Source organism: Danio rerio, chromosome 7, assembly GCF_049306965.1.
Source record: "Danio rerio strain Tuebingen ecotype United States chromosome 7, GRCz12tu, whole genome shotgun sequence".
Lineage (NCBI taxonomy): Eukaryota > Metazoa > Chordata > Actinopteri > Cypriniformes > Danionidae > Danio > Danio rerio.
The window spans coordinates 31,329,861-31,357,373 of record NC_133182.1 but is presented as its reverse complement, the minus strand read 5'-3'; the positions used below and the strand labels follow the sequence as shown (position 1 = coordinate 31,357,373).

The 27,513-nt window shown below is 37.0% G+C and overlaps 1 protein-coding gene and 1 long non-coding RNA gene across 4 annotated transcripts in view; one reads left to right on the top strand and one right to left on the bottom strand.

Moving 5' to 3' along the window:
- Positions 1 to 27,513, bottom strand: part of fam189a1 (family with sequence similarity 189 member A1) — a 205,886-nt gene that overhangs the window by 27,418 nt on the left and 150,955 nt on the right. For 2 of the 3 annotated variants that reach the window (XM_003198968.7, XM_068222641.2), the window contains exons 3-4: positions 23,622 to 23,732; positions 12,084 to 12,215 (exon numbers count right to left, since the gene is read on the bottom strand). In XM_003198968.7, the coding sequence (XP_003199016.2) occupies positions 12,084 to 12,215; positions 23,622 to 23,732 (243 nt within the window). Of the gene's footprint in view, positions 1 to 12,083; positions 12,216 to 23,621; positions 23,791 to 27,513 lie in introns of all 3 variants that reach the window. The other variant, XM_073908638.1, reaches the window with a different exon arrangement.
- Positions 15,498 to 27,513, top strand: part of LOC141375384 (uncharacterized) — a 38,864-nt gene continuing 26,848 nt past the window's right edge. Inside the window, exon 1 of the long non-coding RNA XR_012383339.1 lies at positions 15,498 to 15,654. This is a non-coding gene — a long non-coding RNA (uncharacterized lncRNA). The remainder of the gene's footprint in view (positions 15,655 to 27,513) is intronic.

The window sequence follows — 27,513 nt, the reverse complement described above, 5'->3', positions numbered from 1 at the left end:
GTACAATCATCTAAAAACCCCCAACAGGCCATGACCTCTTGTTCTTGACTATACAACCACAGACAACAAAGCACTGCAAAAAAAAAGTCTCATAATGCCCACTCACACTATAAATGAGAACTATACCCTATTAAAAATAAAGGTTGTTTCATGGCATTGATGGTTTAACATCCAGCATCATTCCACAAAAGGTCTTTTAAAGTGAAGAAGTTTCTTTTGATGATTCAAATGTCTAAAATGACTAATACATAAATGTTTTAGAGCATCTGTGGCTTGCTAAGTGTTTTAATCAATGACTCAGAAATGGGGCTTTGTGTGGTGGTATATAGCAAAGTGTCAATGGTAAACTAATTGGAAAGTATGTTGTGCTTATTGTTGTTGTTGTTTTTACAATTAACAACAATTCTGCAAATTTGTTCTGTAACAATTCCACATGTACATGGGTATTTCTATAAACAGAGTTTTCCCATGCCTTCGTTTAAAAATGTCTCCGCCCATAAGAAAACAAAACAAAAAAATGCACTATCATGCATGTTAAGGGCACATCGAACCAACAGGCAGCAAAAAAAAAAAAAAAAAAAAAACAAGATGCCTGGTTCACACCAAACGTAGATTACGTACATATGTAGATTTGCACAAGTACATTGCATACAATTCAATGCAAATGTGAGAAGAGAGGCGAATTACTGCCCTGCGGTGAGAATGACATGGAATACACAACATGTTTGCTGCAAGTGTGCCAAAATTGCCTCAATGGCATCTTCAGTGTGGTGTGAACCCAGCCATGTTGGCCAATTAGACTTTTTTCCCCTTTGAACACAATATATTTTATATTAAAAAACGTGTCTTCATTAGTTCCAAAAACACTGATTTATTTACAATTTAAAACCACATATTTAGGTTTCTTTTCTGCTGCAGATACTGTTGTCCTAAAAAACAATAACAAAAAAAAAACATAAAAACAGAAAATCTTAGATAAACCATAGGAGCGTTATACCAGAAACTTGTGGGCGTTTTAAAATTTTGTCTTTTCTAAACCACGGTATACCTTGAAAACGATTATAGTGCCATGCCTAACGTCATGAGATCTCAGATAATAGTGACCACATTACCACACTTTACCCAGAGTTTTGGAAAAACTTCACCCCTGCCAAAGTTTTCAGAAAGTTTCGGTTTTAGTCACCGGATACTGCGTTTTCATTTGCACAAACAGCCAAACCACATAGAAATTAAAAATACTTGTGTTCGTATAGACAGGGTCTAAAATGTTACTAGTTTGAATTTGTGTGGTTTTAGTAATTGTTCTGCATGTTCTGCAGAGAAATTGTCCTTTTATATGATTGGAAACCCCACAATCTGCTGTGGTTACAATTGTTATCTATCTTCTGTTTTTTGGGGTTTTGGTCTTACTCTAATTTGTTCATTAGAATATAAACTCCAGTGCTATTTTGGGATTTCCGCCTGAATTTTGCCTACCCAAATTTAATAGCTTCCCAATTCCCAAATCCAGAGGTATACATGCAAAAATTTGGTACCATTTTAAAGAAAACCCTTTGAACTTTCATAAAACACTATTGAAAGTGTTTAAATAACTGTATATGTTGTCTGTGTTATAATAAACTCCTAAAAAAAGAGGCGCTTTTTGTATTTATTTATTAATTTCTTATAAAATCAAATTTAAAAGTGTACCTTTTAGGTTCTGTGTGGTCTAGGTTGCTGTAATTAATTTTGGTGGTTCCTGCACATCATAGGAAAAAGAAAAAATGTCTCTACCATAATCTATGCAAACGTTATTGTATTCCAACTGATGAGAGGTGTTACACAAGCCAAAGGGATTAATCATTGTTTTCATATTTCACTATTCTTTTGTTTGGACCATGTCAGACATATAAAAGGATTACTTACACTGCAAAAATGCTTTTCTTACTTAGATTTTTTGTCTTGTTTCTAGTCCAAATACAGTATCTAAAAATTCCTAAATCAAGAAGAATTTTCTACACAAGCACAACATATTGTCTTGTTTTGCGAAATAATATGCCAATATTAAGTGAGTTTTTCCTTAAAACAAGCAAAATAATCTGCCAATGCGGTAAGCAAAATAATCTTACGTCAAAAGAAAAAACAAGATTAATTTGCTTACCCCATTGGCAGATTATTTTGCTTGTTTTAAGGAAAAACTCACTTAATATTGGCATATTATTTCTCAAAACAAGACAAAATGTTTTGCTCGTCAAGAAAATTCTTCTTGATATGAGAAATTTCACATATTTAGACTAGAAACAAGACAAAAAATCTAAACAAGAAAAGCGTATGTGTATGCACATCACCTCAAAAACAGAGGGGAAATGTCCCTGAAGTGCACAGCATAAGGTAAGAGATGACAGCTGTCTGTGCTGTCTGGGGCTCCTTATTGATCATAAATGTATTGTTTTCACTTCTGCGCAATGGAAACGCTGCAATTCATTCGGCAACTGTTTAATATGTGAATATAATTCAGTAAAAAGAACACTAGAACCGTATGAGCACCGGCAAGAGCTTTCATTTAAGCAATAAGTTGCACATGTGTCATATTTGAACCATATGAAAATGAACCAATGTTCAATACCCAGCTCGGGTATGCAAAATACTGTGTATTTAAGTGTAAATAACTTTTGTACAGTAGAGTAAAAACCAAAGTGATGCATATGTGCATGAAATATAGATTCTACACTTTTAAATAAAACCACTTTAGTGGGTCTGGTGCAATGCTAGCCCTTTAAATCTTAAAAAGAAAGTCAATAACGTCACGCGGAGTTTAACTAGTTAAATGTCTTGTTGTACTGTATCTGCAAAGAGGCACACTGTGATTGTTCCTCTTTTAATCTCTTGTAAAATTAATAAATTTATTTGCATTGCAAACCCACAATCTTTTTAATTTAGCCGAGTTACAAATATATAATTTAGATATAAAAAATGCATTAAAAGGTGTTAAAAGGATAAATAAATCATTAGGGTAGCAAATCTTTACGTGTCAGCGTGACATCGATAAGGAACTCAAGCCCTACTCATTTGTTGTGTGCAAACCCAGGAAAATTGAAACCCTCTGCCTCAAACAATAAAGCAAAAAAGAAGAAGAAGACAAACACTGTAGAAGATCCCAGTTGAATCACGTTGTGAAGACGCTGTGCTCTGAAGTGTGAGGAAAAGTTAGAGTTATTTTTCCTAACCAAAGAAAAGGCTGTGAAGAGTCAGTGGTTGAAATTTACTTTTGCAAAAATACCTCAGCATTATAGCCACAGCCTTGCTCTGAGTTCCTGTCATTTTCCTGATGAGTGCTTCAGCAATCTAAACGCTTACATCAAGGGGATTCGTAGGTCATTTGTTAAAGGAAGTTTAAAAAAAGAATATTGATGTCTGGGACTTTTTCAGAGCTTGACATGAACTTTATCAATACACAGTTCATGGATAAGTTTCTTCCTCCATTTCACAAGAGTAAGTAAGCGATTATTGCATCTAAAACCACGTTGAAAACGCGACGTGTGCCGCTATCTTTACGGATTAAAATGCGTTTGTGAGCTCACAATCCACTGCGGTTCGTTGTTGCTATGGCCACCGTTAGCTGTTCCTGAACACGTGTGGTGGTCAAGTTTCAAAATAGTCAGCTTTTGCTGCTGTGTGGTTTATTACTAAATGTATTTCACTGTTTTTACTTCTGGTTTTTACTATACTTACTGCATTGCTTTAATGCACTCCTGCATTGGGCTCACACATATTCTCTGCACTCTAACTTCTTCAAAATCATTGATAACTGTGGTGGGCGATTCTCTCTGTATCGAGCTGAACAGACTAGGTCATTGAACCAATCAGCACAGAATCGCTGAGCAAATCATATGGTAGTTGCTGGGATAATTAGGTAAAAGTAAATCATATTGGCGATGCAATGGCGCAGTAGGTACTGCTGTCGCCTTACAGCAAGAATGGTTTGAGCCTCGGCTGGGTCAGTTTGCGCTTCTGTGCCGAGTTTGCACCTGCACCTGCATGGGTTTCCTCGGGGTGCTCCAGTTTCCCTCCACAGTCCAAAGACATGTCTGTAGTCTATGAGTGTGAATTAGTGTGTATGGATGTTTCCCAGAGATGGGTTGCAGTTGGAAGGGCAAGTGTTTTTTGACCTTGCATGCAGATCAGCCTGTTGTTGGAGACAAATATGACCTTTTTAATGCATAATAGGGGCTCTTTAATGCACATGTTTGCTTTCAAAACGGTTTATTTATCAGTGATGATAATGTGCAGCTCAATAGGTAGGTCAGATACTTACTCATTAATCCTTCAATTCAGTTAGTAAATTTAGTCATATTCTTTAGACTTATTCAGATTGAATGTTTCTAAACCATTAAAGAAGGATCGCTTGCTTATTTTTCAAATTGCACTTGTCACAAAAGTACATTAGCTTTCGCCTGTGGTCTGCAAGTACAACTCAACATAGATTTTTTAGACTTTATTTCACAACATGCAGTGTTTTATATCATCACATTCAGTTCACACATTAAACTCACACTGGGTAAAAGATGATTGCCCTGACAATGAGTTGAACATAATTAACAGTGATGAAACTGCACGCCTGCTTCTCACCACTTTATATTCAGAAAATACTTTGTTCTTAAAGCTGATGTTACCATTTCTTTACTTAAATGTTGACAATCTGTTGTTGTTGGTCTAAATCAGTAATGTGATCGGTTTCTGGACTGCAAACTACTTACAGTCTGTTTCATCAGATGTGATAGTACTCGCTTGTTACTGACTGTCGTTATGTGACAAATACCTCAAGATATTATGCCTCAAATGAGCCCTAAAGGAAAATGAGTCTGTCATTATGAAACACACAGTGGGATATAATGGCCCCCGATCCTAATGCAGAGGAGGCCGAGTGGTGCGAATGCCAATGAGTCAGAATGTTAATTGTACCAAGGGTCTTTTATAGCCGTCTCCATTGACCTGAATAGCCATGAAAGGACATTAAACCTTCAGACACCAATAACAGCATTAAAATGTATAAATCTTTTTGATGCTTCATAACTCCTCATAAGTGCTTATATGAACCATCAACAGTCAGATATTAAAGAATCTCTATGTGAGATATATTTCTATGCTTTAGCACATTGTCCAGCCTCAGAATATAACCCTTACACTTTTATTTCAGTCTATTTTTAAATTTTTTTTGATAATTATAGAGGTTTATTCGGGAGTTTTTTTCTCAATTGTTTTACTGCAAACAATTTATTGTGCACAAGATCATTGTCATGATCTAAATAAATAAATACAGTAAATAAATAAGGGGTGAGGCGGTGGAGCAGTGGGTAGCACAATCGCCTCACAGCAAGGGTCAGCTGGGTCAGTTGGCATTTCTGTGTGGAGTTTGCATGGTCTCCCAGTGTTCGTGTGGGTTTCCTCCAGGTGCTCCGGTTTCCTACACAAGTCCAAAGAAATTAGGTCTATATGAACTGAATGAACTAAATTGGCTATAGTGTATGTGTGTGAATAAGTGTTAATAAATGTTTCCCAGTGATGGGTTGCACCTGGAAGTGGACGGTTCATTCCACTGTGTAAACCCCAGATTAAGAAAAAGACTAGGCCAAAAAGAAAATGAATGAATGAATGAATGAGTAAATAAATAAACAAACATTATATGGTTTCTGCTTATTAGGGCCTAAATAACTCAATTAAACAATTGAAATAAACTAAATTACATAATCAAACGTGTTTCAAACACCAATTTAAAACTTGAATTAGATTTTTTGATTTCAGATAAATACATATTTAATCACTGATAATAATAAAAAAATATATACATATGTATACATATAATACATATATACATTAATATGTAGGTGAAATGGACCTGCACAGTATATATTTGTTACCCTTTTTATCCCCAAAAACCTTCACTCATTTTTGTGTGTATTCTAAGCCAGGCCATTGAGGTAAATGAGTGTTAAAGGGCACCTATGATTTTTTTGTAAGCTGTTTGGACAGAACTGTGTGTAGGTATAATGTGTCTGCTGTCATCCTGGAGTGATAAAAACCCAACTAGTCTCTTTTTTTTATTTCCTGATGTTAAAATAGGACCCAAATCCCAGTGATCCCCTTGAAGTTTTCCCACCAATTGATTGACAGGCAGCATGTCAAAAAACTGGGATTAAAATATCTGTTCCAACAAGACAGTAAAATCGCTATGTAATTCTTAACCTCTTTAATCACCACAGTAGCAAGGTGTGAATAAACACTAATGTGTGTACTGCAAATGGCAGTTGTGTGTCACTCATCATTTCAAAAAGGCTTGAATAAACTCCACCACAAATACATAAAATAAACTTACTTGGTATTTTTGACTAATGAGATGTATTTCAACATCCATGTCTGTCTTTATCACTGACTGCTGTTTATCTGACGTAAAGCAGGAGAAGCAGACACACATGTGGGAACGGTGGGTGGAGAAAAGCAGCTCATTTGCATTTAAAGCCACAGGCTACAAAAACAGCTACACTGCACTCAGACACCAAAATGGGCAGATTCTGGAGGCAATAATAAATAATCTGATGAATATTTTTAGATGAAAGTTTACAGACATTCTGGAGACACCAAAAGCTCATCTTACATCTTGTAAAAGGGTAAATAGTTGCCCTTTAAATAATCCAAACACAACTCTGATTTAGTTTTTAATTCAGGCAGGAAGTTTAGAGAAAAGTGTTTGAAAACATGAAAACCTTCATCTTTTTGAATGCTTATTATTTTACCCATTAAAAGTGCAAGCCAGATTTATAAGCATGTACGTTCAAGTGTTGTTGTTTTTCAGATTATTATTTTAAACAGCGGCGTACAAGCAAATTTGTGGAAACCTTATATCACAGCAACCCCCTTCAAAACCTGCCAAATGCAGAGATCATGGCTAGCATGAGTGAATTGCTTAGACACTGGGAAAGAAACCAGCGGTGACGCTAATTGAAGATGCATAACTAATGATGACTGAGTCTCATCTGCATATTAGGAGAGAGAGAGCCACAGTGCCATGCAAAGAGACGTGTCCAATAAGGCAGACGTTTTCAGAAAGAGCGTGTAATTCTTGCTCTGCTAAATGGTTCAAATGCCCTGTAAAATTGAAACGGGAAAGTGTTTGAAAAAGGAGAATCCTTGGAGAAAGCCAAATGTGTATGGGAACGGAGTCAAAAAAATACTTCTTCAGGCTAAAAGTGTGATCGTTTTATAAATGTATCCGTTAAAACCTTAATGCAGAAATTCTGAGCTTAAAAACAGCATATAAAGCTAAATACCAGAACAAGAGCACAAACATTAATGCTTAAGACATCTCTTCCTCTTTATGTACTGAAATAATATCATGATACAGTATAATAAAAAACTAAAACTGTAGGGCTGTAATGCAAGAATGTTAATTTAATAAATGAGCGCTATCATATTCATAACACTGAAATGCACTTATCATTTAGCAGGCATTTTCATTCAAGGTGACTTCCAGAACATTCCTGTAGGCACAATACCCTTGGAGTGACTTAGGGTTAAGTGCTTGCCCACGGGTATAACAGTGCCAGAGAAGATTGAGGCAGCTATACGTAATCCTACCTGGGTCTGAACCTGCACATTTATACCACAGACTACCAAAATTCAATACTCATATTTGCAACATGGGCTTATTGGAAATATGTGCTTCGTCCTACATTTTTGTAAAATGGCAAAAAGTACTTCAGCATTTACATTAGTATACATTTGACGGCAGTTTCTAGGAAAAATGAACACTACTGGACATTATGACGCCAACTTTTGGTCCCTTTTGCAGTAATGATAGTTACAGGGTCATATTACTGACAAATGAAAGATTATTTTCATGCAGTTGTTTGCACAACATTAAATAAACACCACAAAAGAATTAACAGTGTCTATGATTTGTAGTCGAATAAGTTAGTTAGTTAGTTAGTTAACAATTGGAAGGTGTTTGATAAAGGATGTCTCTCATCATTGACAATCATGAGAGCCTTATTTAGTACTCTTACTTTCTAGTTTCCCTCGCCTACCTATCAACTCACCTAAGGACCACTTTTCTGGCATGGTCAGTGTACACAGTTGCACAGTTTGTACGGTGTTGTGCAGAATGCTTAGGTTCATATCCGGTGAAGCATGGTTCCACATATGTGATAAGCAAAGTGCTAATTTTACTATCAATGTAGTAATAATACTATGTGGTTGCAGTGCCCTTTTCTCTTCTTGTTAGCTTAGGAAAACACTATTAATTGGGTTTAGGGACTTCACTACAACAAAATGTACTCCAAGTACTCTACAGGCCAGTCCCTTCAATTCCTGTTCTCTCATTCATTCATTTTCCGTTCGGCTTAGTCCCTTTATTAATCTGGGGTTGCCACAGTGGAATGAACCACCAGCTTATTCAGCATATGTTTTACACAGCAGATGCCCTTCCATCCGCAACTCAGTACTGGGAAACACCCATACACTATCACATTCACATAGACACTATGGCCTATGTAGTTTATTCAATTCACCTATAAAGCATGTCTTTGGACTGTGGGGTAAACTGATGCACCCGGACGAAACCCATGCGAACACGTGGAGAACATGCCAACTACACAAAGATATGCCAATTGACTCAGCCAGGACTCAAACTAGTGACCTTCTCAGTGTGAGGCGACAGTACTAACCACTGAGCCACCATGACACCTCATTCTACATTCAGTTCAAATCTAATTTTATGCATATAGTTTGTACAGAATAATATATGTGTGTTTGTGTGTGTGTGTTTGTGTATAATAAAAATACAATTCCTTAATTAATTATTAAATGTAAAATTAACAGAAAATAATAAGTATTTCGGGTGAAGCAGTGGCGCAGTAGGTAGTGCTGTCACCTCACAGCAAGAAGGTCGCTGTTTCGAGCCTCGGCTCAGTTGGCGTTTCTGTGTGGAGTTTGCATGTTCTCCCTGCGTTCGCGTGGGTTTCCTCCAGGTGCTCCGGTTTCCCCCACAGTCCAAAGACATGTGGTACAGGTGAATTGGGTAGGCTAAATTGTCCACAGTGTATGAGTGTGTGTGAATTTGTGTGTGGATGTTTCACAGAGATGGGTTGCGGCTGGAAGGGCAACCGCTGCGTAAAAAACTTGCTGGATAAGTTGGCGGTTCATTCTGCTGTGGCAACCCCGGATTAATAAAGGGACTAAGCCGACAAGAAAATGAATGAATGAATGAATAAGTATTTGCTTGAGCAAATGAGTATGTAAATGACTGAATAAAATCATCTGATACTTATGACTGTAGTTATAGCAGTTTAAAATGAACCTTGACAATATTAAATAACATTTTAAAATGTACCCAAAGTAGAAACCATTATTTAAAAAATAATTATATCGCACATTATCGAAGGATTATGAAAAGACTAGTGAAAAGTGTCTGTCTTAATTATTACCCATACTAAGAGTAAAAAGTAGCTTCTAAAAGTATTAAAGAGTAGTGAGTATTACGCTGTGAACAGCTGATGTGTTTACATGCAATTTGTGAGTGTGTGTGAAAACATAACATTCTGTAGTGCATTTAATGATTGTTTAGTCAGTCTAAACAGTGTCTAAACAGTATCTGGGTCATTGCATATAAAGATTTTGTACATCTTTTTGGTCACCTTTAATGCTTCAAAACAGTTTGCTGCCTTTATAAAGCGCCCATGTCATAAAGTTGTTCAAAAGGATGCGAAAACCCAGAACTGGGTTTTATATTCAGCCAATCTCCATAAAGAAGAAAAATAAAGTAGTGATGCAATTCGAATGAAAATAGTAGAGTAAAATAACCGATACTGCAGATACTGCACTAAAAATGTATCCAAGTGAAAGTTAAAGTACACATATTTTAACTCTACTTAGTAAATGACAATTCCTTTGAAAATCTACTCGCATTAATTTGAGTATTTGTAATTTGTTACTTTACGCCACTGTACATATTTAGTGTCTTTACTGTATTTTTAAGCAAAGGTATACAGACTTTTTTGGAACAATAAGTGGTAAGTGAATAAGTGGTACAGTCAGTACCAAAGAAAGCCACTCCTTTTTAGACAATGAATATTGATCAAGCTTGTTCTTCATTGTTTTCTTTTGTTTTTGTTCATTGTTTTCTACATCTTTTATTGTTTTTCTCATTCCTTTTAGTTGAGTGTTATCTGGTTAATTAAATATGATTAGATATCTTCCAAATGTATATCCACGCTTTCACACTGAGCATTTTCATCATCACAATGATAAAACAATCACCATTTACATGTCTAATGTATTTAATTTTCCTCATTTACTTGGTCTAATCCAATATTCATTAACTCAAGCAATCAATAAGTCTAATTGAAATGCTAAAAAAAATCTTAATAATGTAATATCAGATTGATAAATGAGGCTATTAATGAGTGTAAGGAAAATTAGCTGGCTATTTTAACAATGATTTGAAATCAATTCCAAGCATGATGTCTTATCCCATTTACATTCTGGTTGCTGCAACTGTTCACACACACCTTTACCCAAGCACAAATACGCACGTATTGGGTTTTCATGTTTATGGGGATTCTCATAGATATTATTTTATGTACAGACATGTTTTAAAGCAGAAGTTTTCAAACTGTGGGGCGCGCCAGCACCTATTAAGGGGGGCATGAGACATTGAGGCATGTACTCAAAGAAATTATGATGACGATTTGTATGCGCTCACTAGAGCGAATCTGAATAATGTTAGCTCCACATCTAACTATCAGGCACATATAGAGTTTGTGCGTTTGAGTAACATATATGCAAATAAAATGGACCGGGTGCTTTTTAAAATGAATGACGGTGAATGAAAGTCAAACCGGTGAGCGTCTGACAAACAAGAGCACTTCTGCATCAAATCAGCAGGATGTGCTTCTGAATCTTTCACTAACTTTGAAGACACTGCTGACTACGCTTACATGGACATCTGTAATCTAGTTATTTGCCTTAATAGACAACAATATAATTAAGGCGTTTACGTGACATGCTTCCATGTAAGAGTTTCCTGTAATTTTGGGTGAGTTTAACTGCAGTTCGGCAGTTTCACATTTACTCATGAAATTTTCATTCATGCCTTTATGACAAACTGGGGTATTAGAAATAAATAATGAGTAAGGACTGGTGAGAGTGTTTTGATAACGAACGGCAAATCGAAAGAAATTTTTTTTTTCGCATTTCACGATGTGTGTGTGTGTGCGGTCCTTCATACTGACTGTCGCGTGTGTGGACAGTGTTGCCAGATTGGGCGGTTTTGAACATGATTGTGCGGATTTGTCTGTGAAATAGATGAGTATAGATGTGTTCTCGATGTGTTCTCGCGACCGTCACAACTCACCCCCACCACCTTTCGTGTTACAGATGACTGGGTGGGTATTTTTGCATTTCGGCGGGTTTGGGATATTTTTGGGCTGAAATCAGTCAGCTACATCTGGCAACACTGTGTGTGGATCTTGTGGGAAAATATGGCGAAAAGTCTTAAAGTTACATAACGGTAATAGTTTGATTGCAGTGTTTACTTCAATAACGGCAGTAATATATGCATGTACGCTGTTTACATGGTAGACTCTTAATCAGAGGATTGTTTTAATCATATTGAAATCGTAGGTGTCCTATCAGTGACATGATACACTGTACAGACTGTATATTCTGTCCCTTAATACCAACCCCAACAAAAAAAAAAAAACCTTTCTGTAGTTTTACATTTTTCAAAACACTTTATTTTGTATAATTTTTTAACAATTTTCCTCATGGGGATCAAATGAAAAAATTTTAAAACCACCAATTTAATACAAATTATTCATTATATTCTAAACCTTATCTCAAACCTACCCTGAAACCCAACCCTCACAGGAAATTTGTGGCAAATTTTGAATGTGAAACATGCTAAGTATGATTTTAAACAGTTTGAAATCATGAGGACGCAAGGCATGTCCTCATAAACCCCCTCAACTATGTAATACCTAGGTTATACCCATGTCATTTCACAAATTTGTGTCCCCACAAATCACATAAACAAGGACACAAACAGATACCTTCAGTCGGAGGCGTATGGTGTTGCAGTCTCTCAGCGGGTTGAGTTTAAGCGTATCTCCCAGATTATTACAGGTGGATCTCAGGTGCTCGAGCTCACAGCACACACACACGCCGTCACTGTCAAACTTGATCTGCAGAGAGACAGAAACAAACTGTTTTCAGCTTCATGCAAGTCAAATCTTCATTTCTGCATAAAATGGACGATGAAATTGTGTGTCTGCTCAAGGTGAAAACACAAACACGTAAATGGGGCAGGCCAGGGACAAATGTGACATGCTAAATTCCTTCCATCACCGGCATGTTACAGCGATCACACTTGTTCAGCACAAGTTAAATAGAGTTTTCTGTCTGCCTGAAAAAGCCGGATCATATTTCCCCTTGAGAAATTGTCAACAAAACAAGATTTTAAGGTATGTCCAATAAATTCTTCGGCTGCTTCGGTGCTTTTGAATTTAAACCAAAGTTACTATGAATGGCAGCTACTAAAAGTGTAGCCGGCAGCTTGCAGACAGGGTCATATTGATGAAATAAACTATCTGAATTTAAATACCTTTTTCAAAGCGAATGAAGTATAATGTTATCTTTTATTTTACCTCAGTTCTGGTAACTACTAAAGTACCAAAGGTAGCTGTTTATTTATGGGTGAAATGGCCATTCATTAATTTTCCTTCGGCTTGATCCCTTATTTATCAGGGATCACCACAGCAGAATGCAACACCAGCATATTTTGTACGCTGCGAATGCCCTTCCAGCTGCAAACCATTATAGGGAAACAAACATACACTACGCCAATTTAGTTTACCCAATTCACCTGGTGCAATGCCAACTGGCCGAGCAAGGTCCTAGAATCAGCTGCCTTCTTGGTGTGAGGCAACAGTGCTAACCACTGAGCCACCGTGCCACCATAGTCAAACCAAATACTTACTTCCAGGGCAGTTTATATCGAAGTCGATATTTACCTGCAACTTGTTGGTATTTCGTCATTTTTTACGAGGTGGGTTGTTAGCCCAACGCTCAACCCCCAACCTGGGGGACCAGGACATACACACATGCACTACAAACTATTTAGCTTACCCAATTGACCTATAGTGCATGTCTTTGGACTTTTGGGGGAAACCCAAGTAAACATGGGGAGAACATGCAAACTCCACACATAAATACCAACTGACCCAGCCGGGGCTCAAACCAGCAACCTTCTTGATGTGAGGCAAAAGCGCAACCCACTGCACCACCGTGAAAATAGTTGAAAATCCAACAGTTCATTTAAACTACTTTTTAATAGTCAGAACATGACAAATGCATGCCAACGATTGATAAATTTGATGTACAATATGTAAAATAATAAATACTTATGACAACTACTTTAAAATGTATTTGTTCACCAGTTTGAGAAAACAATGGATATAAATGTATGCTTAATAAAACAGTAACATCTCTGAAACATTATTTAAATATTCTGCCATAAATTTAGGTCATCATAATCATAGGCACCTCCCTACCATGCTGAAACGTAACTACTGTATGTGTGGTTTCTATGATAATTCTATGAAAAACACTAGCGATGTTGAAACACAAATGCTATAACAACCACAATCACAGTAATTATAATCCAATCATTTAACACATTTAAAACATGTTTACACTGATAACATTGTAAATTAATGTGAACACAAATGTGTAGTATACTGGGTGTATGAAATTTTATAAAATATAAATTTGTCCACTGCAATTTTCTATTGGATATGTTGAGGTTGTGCTGATGTAATGCATTTAAATGCAGAATTATTACAATTTTAACTCTAGTCTGACTCTAGTTTCTACACAATTTTCACATCACTGAAGTAAATACACATACAATCTTCATTGTATCTCACTTCAAGAAAGTGCTTGCGACGCAGGTATGCAAATTGTCATCTGTTTTTAGTAATTGACTGTAATGTAATGTTCTATAAAAATGAACTGGCCAGTGATTTAATGGTAAACAAATAATCAGTTTTACTCTGTTGTTGAATAAGCGTAATCCTTTTTATTTAACATTTTGAATTTGCACATACAAATAATGTTAACCCTAACGAAATTGCATTGGGGGCTAGCTAGCATAGCATACAAAAATTTATTTGTAAAAGAATCAAATAACAAATAGACAACATATTTGTAATGTTTACGTGGAAAACCGTTGTGTTCTTGTAACCACAAGGGAGTCGAGTGATAACAGAGTGAGGTGCAAGCACAAACAAGTACAAACAAGAAAATCCAGAGGCGTCATCATGTAATAGGCAGATAGTCAGTACAGGCGGCAGATAGGGTAAACGATAAAACAAAGCAAGGGTCAGAACACATAGAAACTATACCAGGGAACACTGCAATATTACAATAAACAAGACTCAGCAATGAGAGATTCAAAGTGAGCCATATATACAGTATATGAGTGTAATCAGGACATGAGCAGGTTCAGCTGTATAAATCTAATCAAAGGAGGCTTGGAACAGGTGTGGGTGTGTGGTGCATGACAGGACTTGTAGTTCACATGGAGACAGGATTGTAGTCCATGTGAAGGTGAATGTTCTCGAGCGATCTATGAGGGTTCGATCGCTGGTGATTGTGACTGTTCTACATTTTCGCTATACATCCCTGTCATATAATACTTCATTTTAGTTTTTGTCAATACTGTTCAAGAAAAAATACTTACATCAAGAAAAAAATGTAAGCGTGAGGTTATAATACTCTCCATTTTTGAAATGATGGCCCAATCCTGCCACAACACCACATTGCAGTTAGTGGTACTACTGTAATCCCTTGAATCACCATTTAACTGGGTGGTTCATGGTTCTGTGTTTCTTCTATTTGCTTTGAAAACATCAACACTGTTTCATCAGACTTTAAACTAAATCACTCAGACATTTGTGTTCTTCACTAAATTTAGGCATTTCTTTTTTGATGCTGCTTAAAAGACTGAGACCAATCTGCATGTAAACAAACCAAAACGCCTGTATACGCATACAAGTATCACTTTAGAGCATAAACATTATCTAACATTTATCAAAAGCGTGTTATCGTGTATAGCGATTAAGTGCTAGACAAATGCTTTCATTTATTCATAACTATCGTTATGATTTCAATACCCAGCCCTAAAAGCTTTGTGTATTGCAAAAGCCAGAGAATTTAATTAAGTCTTTCACATTGTTACAATAATCGGCTTCCTATATATTCCTGAGCCTATGAGCATTAGCCCAATCGCACATGTTTGTTAGGAAAGATCTTAATAAACCCCGCACATGGTGGTCCTGAATAATACATGCTTTTTGTGTTTGACTGAAACGAAGTCGCCATTTGACCCATATTGCACAAAAGCAATGCGTGAACTTTGCAAGCAGGGGTTAATTGAATTGAGGAAACAACTTCATTAATATTTCAGTCATGGCAGGATCAAGTCTCTGAGGAGGCGAGTGTTCAGTAGACAGAGAGGAGAGATGCTTAATCCAACATGCTAATCCCTAAATCAGGTGGAGTAGAGACTCATGAAGACTCTGAACCTATAGAGGAAGCGCAGGATTATGACAACAGCACCAGGTGAGAACTGCCACTGGCCTATTAATGTTAGATTTCCAAGACAACGTGATTAAGATGGTGTTTTGTTTCTGTTCAATTACTGGAGGATTATGAAGGCCTTTTTTTATAGGAGAGGGCAATGGAAGGATCCTCGTGTTATTAATTCTTATTCATTTTTAAAATGAGTATCTAATGAGACAAAACTCCATGCTGTCGAGTGAGTAAAACTTCATATGATGATGATGAAATTGAATAACTAGGCCGACACGGAATCTACAACTGAAGAAATCCACAGATTTCCATTGATTTTTGTGCTTTCTTTCCATCTATTTATTATATTAACTTCAGTAATAATATTTAAAAATATGCAAGTATTTAGATAATTCATGTACATAACAATATGTAAAATAATATTTTCTGTCATTTACAGTAAAAAAACACAGGGTTTTACACAAATGATTCATGTTGTCCCAAAACATCTATTTAATTGATTTAACAGATTTAAGTGGATTGAACATAAAACTATTAAATTGTCCCAAACAAATCTCAAGAATTGTGTTGCTTCAGCTCATTTTAAATAAAAAAGTAGTTTGAACAAGCAGCAAAATAATTTTGTGTACAGTCAGTGTACACTGTTACAAAATGCTGGGTTCCACACAATTTCTTCATGGTGTCCCAACACAAATCTATTAGGTTAATTAAATAGTTTTTACACATTTAAGTGGATTAATCATAAAATAATTAAGTTGTCTCAAGTTGTTTGCTTCAGACCATTTAAAATTAGTAGTTTAACAAGCAGCAAAATAATTTGTTGGAGTGTATGAAAGACCTGTGTTAATATACAGTATTTTCTGAGAAAAACTGAGATGCGTTCAATGATTATATATCTAGTTAATTAAGTCTTGTCGTTGATCCCAGTTGTAAGAGCCACAAATAATAACTTGACTTCTAGTTCATCATTAGCAAAAGTGTCAGAAGGTAGATTTGTCCCATGAATCATCTGTTGAACTGCATTCCAATCATCTCAAATACTGCAGAAGCTCTATTGGAGATCTCACTGAAATCAGTGAAGTTTGGTAAAAAAAAAATCTTGGTTTGGGGTTACATTCAGTATGGGGGCGTGCAAAAGATCTGCAGAGTAGATGGCAACATCAACAGCCTGAAGTATCAAGACATTTGTGCTGCCCTTTACTTAACAAACCACAGGAGAGGGCAAATAGAGGAGACATTGAAGATGAAACCAAAGAGTCTTGATGAACTGTGGGAGTCCTACAGGAACGCTTTCTTTGCCATTCCAGATGACTTTATTAATAAGTTATTTGAGTGATTGCAGAGATGTATGGATGCAGTCCTCTAAGCTCACGGGAGTCATACACAATATTAAATATTTTCCACTGCACCATGACTTTATATTCTTTACAGTACAAAATTTCTGTTAAGTGACAAGACTTTTGTCTCAGTAAAGTCAGACCTTACTGTCTTAATTAAATAATAAAAATCAAGGCATGATCATATTTTATTTTGGTAAAATAAGTGTAACCTAGAGGCTTTTGCCTTTCATATTAGCCACTTCTAATACCAAATGATCAACTAGAAGTCAAGTTACTATTTTGTTGTTCTAAAAACTAGGTGACAAGACTTTTGTCAGGTAGTATACTTATATTGTTTTTGTGAAAACAATTTCAACAATTTTCCCTCAAGAGCACAAAACTTGAACGAAAAAGAGATTTGATTTATCATGAAAGTTATGCTTATACACTGACATAAAAAATTCAACCGATCCCTTTTTTTTGCCCATATCGCTCAGCCCTAATTCCACAAAATGTCAAGATTTAAGCTTTTGATTGCTGGGGAAAAGAGTGGGATCAATTATATATGATTGTATGAATGCATGATTTCATATCAACCTCAGTGAGTTCCTCACAGTAGACAAAATGATTGAAATACTCTGAATATTTTATCTGCATGACACATTCAATCTATTGAACTCATGGCACATAATTAAGTGTGCGCTCAATCCTTTGTAGGATGAATCATTAATGCATTTTCAGGTTAGGTTTCAAAGAGCCATCGACGCTTTCAAAAAAAAACAAAAAAAAAACATCAGATCATTATTTATAAAGAAAGTTTTCATTTTATCACCAAAGAGTATATATTCTGATTACACAAGGCTTCAGTTCATAATCACTTCCGACCTGAATGGACTCTGTTAATCATTGAAATGACAAATTTTTAAAAAATATTAAAACTGCTTTTATGTTAAGTCAAACTTTAATGAATATAAACATATACTGGAGTCACAAAAAATGTAATTTTTTTAATGATAAATCCTGAATGCTTGAATATACCTGGCGACGCTTGTGTAGAAAACGAAAGCCACAAACACAACAGATCACTGATAATAAAAGGAAGCTGAAATGAATTCAGAGCCTTCATGCATAACCTGAAAACCAGCCAAGCGTTTAATTGTGTTTGAAACAAACAAATAAGAATTACCAGGTGATTAATGTACATAGAGATATGGGTGCAGAATAATTAATAACTGTGAGATCTTCCCCTAAACTCTAGCAATGGTTTCAAAAGCAGTGGATTTACTGCAGTCAGCCTATGCTGGTTCTGCACTACCTATTAATTCAGTTGTTTTTAATAGACATGTCCATGCTGGGAAGCATATCTACTCTAAACAAATTGTTTTTATAGTCTTTTTATTTTCTATGAATATACAGACATACAGACAATAGACATTTCATCACTGGGAAACATCCATACACACTCATGCACTACGGTCAATTTTAGCATACCCAATTCACCTGTACCACATGTCATTGGACTGTGGGGGAAACCGAAGCACCCAGAGGAAACCCACGCGAACATGGGGAGAACACGCAAACTCCACACAGAAATGCCAACTGACCCGGCCGAGGCTCGAGCGGCGACCTTCTTGCTGTGAGGCGAACATGCTACCCACTGTGCCACCGCCTCACTTATGAAAAAGTTCCTAAATCTAAATCAATAAGCATTTACCAGACAAGTTAAAAAACACACACACACACACACACACACACACACACACACACACACACACACACACACACACACACACACACACACACACATATATATATATATATATATTGAATTGGTGAATGGTCCATTTACTATAATAATATCAAGAGTGGTAAAGAATAATAATGTTTTTAAATGGATAATTTCTATATAATTTTAAAAATATTTGTTATTGGTAACTAATAGGGATGTAACGGTATCAGAATTTCACGGTACGGTAATACCTCGGTATGAATGTCACGGTACGGTATTTATTGAATCATTTACAGGAAAAAACAAAACTTATGAAAATACTCCAAAAAAGTGCCAAAAGTGTCAATGACATACAAATTAGCCATCTATCTGTAAGCTTTGAAACAGGAACTTCAATTTTAATAACAAAAAATATTAAACCATGTAAAAAAATTAAGTTTCAATTTAGTATTGTTGAAAACTCATCACATTCAACATTTAATCACTCACTCACTTAGATAGACATGGGTTTAAAGGAAAATTATCATATAAATATAATCTGGTAAAAGCTGGTATCTCTGGGTATTTACAATGTCCCCTGCAACAGAAAAAAACCCTCTCATTTGGGACTGAAGTTTCTGGGACAAGAGAGATATGCCCTCACTTGAGAGGACAAACCATGAGTGAGATAGAGGTCTCATGTCTGCATCAATCTGAACAGTGTGCTGTGTTTCTGCAGTCCCCATGACTGTTATTAGTCGTGTTCCCCAACTTGCAGGCACGTGCACACACAGGGCTCAACCTGTGCAGTGCACATGCCCTTTTTAGTCTTGGATAGAAAGCTCCCTTCCAAAATGATCAAAAGTGCCCCCGCGACGCAACACACCCTCCGTCCCGCTTTACAGTACGCGCGCGACAACACAGCTGATCAGTACGCGCGCGACAACACAGCTGATGAGTACGCGCGCGACAACACTGCTATTCAGTACGCGCGCGACAACACAGCTGATAAGAACTCGCGCGACAACACCGCTATTCAGTACGCGCGCGGCGACAACACCTGCTTTAGGGTTTTCCAGCTCTTTTTCATCCCTGCTTCTGGCAGCACACTCCATTTCCGCATTACTGGATCTGTAGCGACAACAGACCGCAAGGGATGATGGCCAAGCCTGGGCTGATGGGAATTGTAGTTTCTGCTACCTCCCATTCGCTTCATTCGCCTGAGCAAATTTTCTCAGAAGACCTATAGTTTTACCGAGTCATGCGACTACGGTAATATCGAAAAAAATTAATATTGCGGTATGACGGTATTTACAATACAGTTTCATCCCTAGTAACTAATGATCACGCCCTCAATGAAATATCATGGGCACAGTAAAATTTGATTTGATTTGCATGTACAACCCCAAATCAGATAAAGTTGGTACAGTATGGAAACGGCAAATAAAAAAGAAAGTAGTGATTGCATTTACTTTGACTTGTATTTCATTGCAGACAAAACAACAAACATTATTTAATGTGTTCCTTATGATTTTTTGGAAACAGGTCGGGACTGCAGGCAGGCTAGTCAAGTACCTGTATCCTCTTGTGCTCCAAAATGTATATGTACTTATCAGCATTAATAAAGCTATCACAGATGTGCAAGTTACCTTTGCCATGGGCACTAACACAACCCCATACTGTACCATAAAAGACGCTGGGTTTTAGACTTGTTGCTGATAACAGTCTGGATGATCCTTTTCTTCTTTAGTCCGGAGCACAGAATGTCAATTTCTCCCCCAAAATACCTGAAATAGCGATTCACCTCACCACAGTACACGTTTCCACTGTGTCATGGTTTAACCTAGATGCCTCCGAGCCCAGAGAAGTCGATTCTGAACAAAGAGAAGTCGATTCTGGCACTTCTGAACACCGTTAACATAGGGCTTCCCTTTGGCACAGTACAGTTTGAACTGGCATTTGTGGATGTAATTACGTATTGTTGACAAAGGTTTTTCTATCTTCGGTGAATATTGTTTTTAAACATTTCAAAGGTTTTCTCACTTATTTGTTGGCAAACTAGCGATCCTCGGCCAATCTTTGCTCCCACAGGACTAGACCTTTCTTAGATGCTGCTTATGTACCAAATCATGATTACAATCACCAGCTGACATCACCTGTTTCAAATCATTATTTAACAAATTTACCTGATTACTAGCCCTTGAATTGCTCCAGTTCCAACTTCTTTTTTTACAAGAATATAGATTGGAATAAGTATTTATTTTAAAAAACAAAAAACATAAAGCAAAACAAAACAAACAAACAATAAAAATAAGAAAGAGGATACAGGTACTCAACTGGCCTGCCTGCAGTCCTGACCTGTCTCAAAAAATAATCATTAGGAAAACATTAAATAATATTTGTTGTATTGTCTGCAATGCAATACAAGTCAGAGTAAATGTAGAAATCACTACTTTTTTTATTTTTTATTTGCGCTTTCCACAATGTCTCAAGCTTTTTTGATTTGAGGCTGTATTTTAAACTGTCCTGTGCCACTGTGCTTCCCATCTGGTGTGCGGCCACCTTCAGACTAGTCTGCTTTAAAATTTCTGTTTAAACATTAATGAAATTAGTCATGGTGCACATGCCTTGTACTTACACCTATCTGATCATTTAGTTATTATTTAGAGCTTCCACACCAGGCAGATAAATGGTCTTGAAGCTGCAGAGTGGTGTCCAGTTCAGAATAACAGAAAAGGGAGAAGCCATGCTGAGCTGTTATGCCATGCTGGGCAAACCCTGGACCCACTGTAGAGCTGATAAATCAACCTCAATAGAAAGCACAACAAAGACGGACTGCTGTATTAATCTCCTTTATAAGCCTTCATTCAAAGAGCACAATGGGCAGCACACAGACATACTGTGGCATTCACTGGGGATATCCTTCAATATCAAAAACAATCATTTAGAGCTATTATGATTCGCCATAATAAAACAACACAACAAAGACTATTTTAGATCTAAATTTAAAGCGTATATAGGGACATTTAACATTTCACGTGTTCTACAGAATGAAACAAGCTCAGACGAAGATGCATTTATTGCATATTCTCATTTTCAAACAATAAATTTGTTCCTCTCAAAGGCAAAGTGAACTGGTGACAGGACATTCGGTTATAGCGTGGCTAATGTTGGTGAATTGACTAGCACTGTGATTCCTATTCGCTCCATTTCTGCACGTTCAATCACAGTATAAGAGAATCTATCCCCAGACAGTTGATGATGATGATTTTCTTACTGGAAAAACCCGGCAGCTGATCGGGCACCCGTTTAAATGAGGACAAAGGTGGTGGGTGTTAATATTTATTTCTGCTCCCACAGAATATTACAGGACATAAAAAAGTGGGTCCCGGCAGACACTTTCAGTCTCTCTGCCTTAGCTAATTTCACTGAAATCTTGACAAGGGCATGGTGTTAATGAACGATGCTCCTGGGAGCTGTAATTGCTCAATGGATTGATTCTTTAGTGACAGGCTAGTTTTGAGTAGGGGTGTAATGGTACATGTGTTAATCCTGATTTGGAACAATAGAGATATCAGGTTTTGGTTTATGTACAGTACTCCAACAACGAATACATGTGCCATACACAGGAGTTAGGCAAAAAACACCACAGCAGTGCAACATCTTAGAGGCCGTTCAAACAGAATGCATCTTTTTGTCTGGATAAAAAACATTCACTTCAGTTTTCTAACCTCCCTTTGGATTCAAAAATGAACAACAAGAATTGATTCTTTCTTTTAACCCGGACAGAAAAGGGATAGTTTCTATCATCTATCCATCAATAAATTCTTTGAATTTTGACTCCTCTGAATTACCTAAGAATATCTGGGAACAAGAGCTAGGATCACCAGTAAAATAGAATAGGTTTTTAAACTCAATTTTGTACACAGTTCTTCTATATGCGCCGAACACAGTTTAATGCAGGGCAAGTTTTTTCACAGAGCACACTACACTAATGCCAGATTAGCCAAAATATTCCTAAATAGAAGAAATACTTGTCATAGGTGTCAACAATCTCTAGCAAATTAAACACACATATTATGGTCTTGTCCAAAACTAAAGTTTTTTGTACAGTTGGCAGTTCACTTCCATTATTTAGCATGATTGGATTCATATAAAAAGTGAACTTTACCAGAGTTCAGGCAAACTCGTTCACGGTTGGCAGGTGCGCATCCAAGCTCAGAAGGCAGCGTTCACACTAGCTAAACATATGGAACTCTGACATGAAATGGACCCAAGTGCGGACCAAAAGTGCTAGTGTTAAAGTATCCTTTAAAATTGTGCCACTTGTTTGCGAAGCTTCATTGTTTTGCATGTTTGAGCGAAGCGCCACAAAAAACATATAGAGTCAATAACGGTCATGCATGGCAATAAAGCAAGTTTACATTAAAAAACTATAAAAATATAAGACACTATCCCATTTCGTGCACACATAGCCAGTCTGTTGTCCACTGCACCTGCTTCTGCATTAACAGCAGATGGATGGATCTCCTGTGCTAGCATTTACCATAAAAAAGATTTTAGATTTAAGGCTCATTGTATTCTAAACTTTAATGAACAATTAATGCTTCTTAATTATAAAATGTATCTTTCATTAAATTTATTTCACAATTTTGCAGCACAAGAAGCTTCACTTCTGAAGCTGATTGTGACAAAACATGTCTGCCTGTTAGCAATAAACAGAAAAGGGTAACTGTTGTTTAGTCACGTTGTACTAAACCCATATTGACTCATGAGGCCAAAACTGAGGGACATACTGAGGTACTGACTTCTGTGTGCCGTTACACTCCTAGTTTTGACTGAATGGCAAAACAACACAGGTTTAGGACTAAGCTGCTTTTAGTTTGGACAAAAGGTTCCCTTTTGCATTTAAGGTTCCCTTTGCAACAAAGAAGTGATTTGAGGCATGTGTTTGAGGACACGGCTCTTACCAGCTGACAGTCCTCCAGAGAGTTGACCAACTGGGCATTCTGACAGGAAAGGATGGCTCCTGCGAGGTTCAGCATCACACACACAGCAGACAACAGCATGAAGAAAGTTATCTGTGGGGAAAAAAGGAAGCGGAATGTCAGTTTCAGAGGTTATGGGGGTATATTAAGACTACTGATAAACAAAAAAGACAGTGGGGTGCAATTTTTCACCTCATTAAACTGCCTTTGCAGAATGTTTCCACATGTAGGGTTCCAACATATTTTGGTCAACAAAAGTACATGCCTTTTCCAGTCCTTTCAGAGATTTCTACACTTTAATGGAAAAGTATGGGTTCGATAAGTTTGTTTGTGTGTGTTTATTTTAAGCTCACCAAGTAAAAACAGTAAAACTGTGAATTATTAATACATAAACAAGCCCGTAGCCAGAGGGGGTTCGGGTGGTTCGAAAGACCCACCTCTCACTGTCAAAGGTCCAGAATTTGTCCCATACATGAGCTCATTTGTCCTATTTTGACTGCTATGCCATCATGAATTATGAAAATATTGCATCGAATAAGGCTTTAAGACCAAGCGCAATCCTCTGTTGGCTGTGACACAATGGAAGTCAATGCTTACAAGTTTCCAGCATTTTTCAAATTGTCATCTTTTGTATTCAACAGGAAAAAGAAACTCAAAAAGGTTTTAAACAAGTAAACGGTGAGTAAATGATGACAGAACTTTTATTTTTGGGTGAACTATACCTATACTATAACCCCTGGTTTGGAGTATCCAGTTTCCAAGTTTAACAGACCATTTAACAGTCATTTCACAAAGTCTATTTTCTTCTGAAATGTAGCCAAAGTACAAAATGGAATAATCATTACTGGAGTGTGTTTAGTTTTATCAAACAAAAAATAAACCAACTGTTTCACAGGACTTAAAAAAAGGGCGTAAAAAAAATCAAATGTGATTGATCCGAACTATTCATCCATGGGCAAAGCGAAAGGAACAGATGTGGCTAATAATTAAAGCACTCAATAATCAATAACTCCAAGCAAAACAATTAACGTTGATCCCGCCATCTGAGCCCGCTCTCATTACTGCGAGACGGCCCCTAACAGCTCACATGAATAAATGAAAAACACAAGTGCACTACAGAGCACTGGGCTATTTTTCTCTGGGTGCTGATATACTACTTCTCCCACAATTCCTCAGTGGACCACGCTGAAACATGGCCAGTGACATATGGTCAGCAAGAGAAACCAATCTTTACGTAATTTCCCTGCCCCACACCCCATCAATGTGACCCTGCGCAGCTTGATAGATCTCAAACGTGTACTCGTTTTTCTTTTTTTTTTTTTTGCAAGCCACAACTCCTGGTTCCTCTCCTGCCCATTAAAAACGATTCTCTTTATTTCTCACCTGACACTTGTGAGATTTCAGTCCTGAAGGATGAAATACATTGGACATTTTGGCTGCTTTAAATCACGGTTTGCGTGCACAAGGGAAAGAGTTTAAAGCTGTCAGGTCCGGCTTGGCCAGATTACTGAGAGTTGTAAATCAGAAGCTTTACCTCAGTGACACAGTGATTTACTAATGAGACCCTCTACCTGACGGGACGTTAACCTTGCAGAGCCAGACATGTCAGCAGAGACAGGAGGAGACTGAAAAGGGAAAGTTTGACAGTCATGTCAACACTCTCGACACAGATGAATAGTGAGCATATGTAGCAATAGGGTTGGGAGGTACAAGGGTATATATTGTTACTGTTACCATAAATTGTTACCCATAAAGTGCTTGTAGTAAGATCAGGTTAGCAATCTGAGGTGAAATTTCTCCTGTGATTTAGATAAACTGTTTTGGATTACTAAAGTGCGAATGTGAGTACAGAATAACTCAGTGTACAATTTGTCTCAAGCCTCATACACACTACGAGCGACTCACAGCAGCAAATCGACAAGCGACCGTGGAATGATATTTAGAGAATAATATTTGGAAAGTGGAGTGGAAAGTGAGCTACTTCCGGCGACCTCCATTTACGCAAGCGACAGTGACCGTTGGCAACCAGGTGGGCGTGTCGAACGACACAACAAAGTTGAAAATCCTTCAACTTTATGCAAACGAAGAGAGACTTTATTGAGTGACAGCTAATAGAAACAATAGTAGAGCTCATATGATCCTCTCTCAGCTCGCCCAGATGCCGGTTGTATTCTCTGTGCTGTACACCTACATAGACCTGTTTGCAGCAGGTCGCCACCCAGAGCGACAGGCAGCGACAAAGTCAATGCTAGTGTGATTGAGGCATCAGCAAGTTAAATGCATAGTTCATACAAAACTCAGAATTCTGCCAACATTTACTCAACTTTCACTTGTTTAAAACAAAACAAGTTTTGTTTCATTTTTATTTCTGTTGAACACAAAATAAGATATTTTAAAGCAAGTAGGAAACCTGTAACCACTGACTTAACCATTTTTCCTACTATAGAAGTCAGTGGTTACAGGTTTTTAGCTTGAAAATGTCATCTTCTATGTGTCCAACAGAAAAAAAAAATAACTCAAGATGGTTTGAAACCAGTTAATCTTCATTTTTGGGTGAACTATCCCTTAAAACAGCCGCCTATGTAGCATTACAGGCTCTGCTGACTAATGTGTTTCCCCAGGTTCCAATGCCCGCCAGATAAAATAACCGATTCACATTAGACTAGGAAAATGAAAGTAAAATACACAAATAACATGAATTTATATCATAAAATGCTTGTTTGATATATTCATAAGTGTATTTATGAACAAAGGGTTGACTTATTGACTGTGACATCAACCATACAGAACTTAATTCAGTATCTGCACTATTAATCCTTTTACTTTACAATATTGCCCCTAAGCAGCCTCCAGCTGTGTCCTAGTGTCTGCCCCATGAGAAATTCATTCAGGGGCTGCTTGTCATGATCACCAGGGATCCACTCCTGACAGATTGCTGGTGAACTACACATCACATTAACACACTACGATTCCCACACACAGCTGAATCCTGTCATCTGGACTACTTATACGCCACACATACACCAGTTCAGGGCAGAGTCTTTGTTTGCAGCCATTATGTGTTAGTTTTTGTTTGCTATTTATCTTTGTCGTGTTCCTGATCTTAGTTTTGTTATTTTGATATATTCTGACCGCTGCCTAGTTTTATTTCACCTCATGGCTGTTTTCGTCTATGTTTTGGATGCCCATATACGTGGTTCACGTTGTTTTGACTGTTTCCTGCTTTCACAAATTCTCTTATTAAATTGCACTTGGATTCTTTCTTTTGTTGTCCGAGGTTCGTTTCCAAATGTGACAATGCTGTTACACTAATACAATTTAACACATTTTTTTTTATTCTATCTAAAAACAAAGGATTAATTGGGGTCATAAAATCCGAAGTCTTGATTTAATTTATTGTGACAGCTAACCCTTAAAAAAAAAACTAAAACCTGACTAACTAAATTAACCTGTAAATTAGCCCTTCTCAAAAACACCCAAACAGAAAAGATTAGCATCAGCTCAACCTAAATAAGTTTGAAAACATCAGCAAAAATCCAATGTTGTGTATGCCTACACAAGTATATCTAAAAGAAAAAATATTATTTTAATTTCTAAAGTATTTAAGTGTTTTATTATTCTAAACCTTTTTGTTTATTTTCTAGAGTTATTACCTATAAAAATAATTACATAGTGATATACATTGTTGCCGTTCAATAAAATAACAGCCCACTGTTATGTGGTTGCGAGGGATGCTGGGAGATAAGAACATGATAAGTTTTTTTCAGGCGACCAGCAAACTGTAAGATTTAGAGACTGATGTACGAGGAGGTTCACAAGCGTCCTGGGGCTGCGAGGGTCCTTGGCTCAGGCGCACAGGAAAACTCACGCTTGA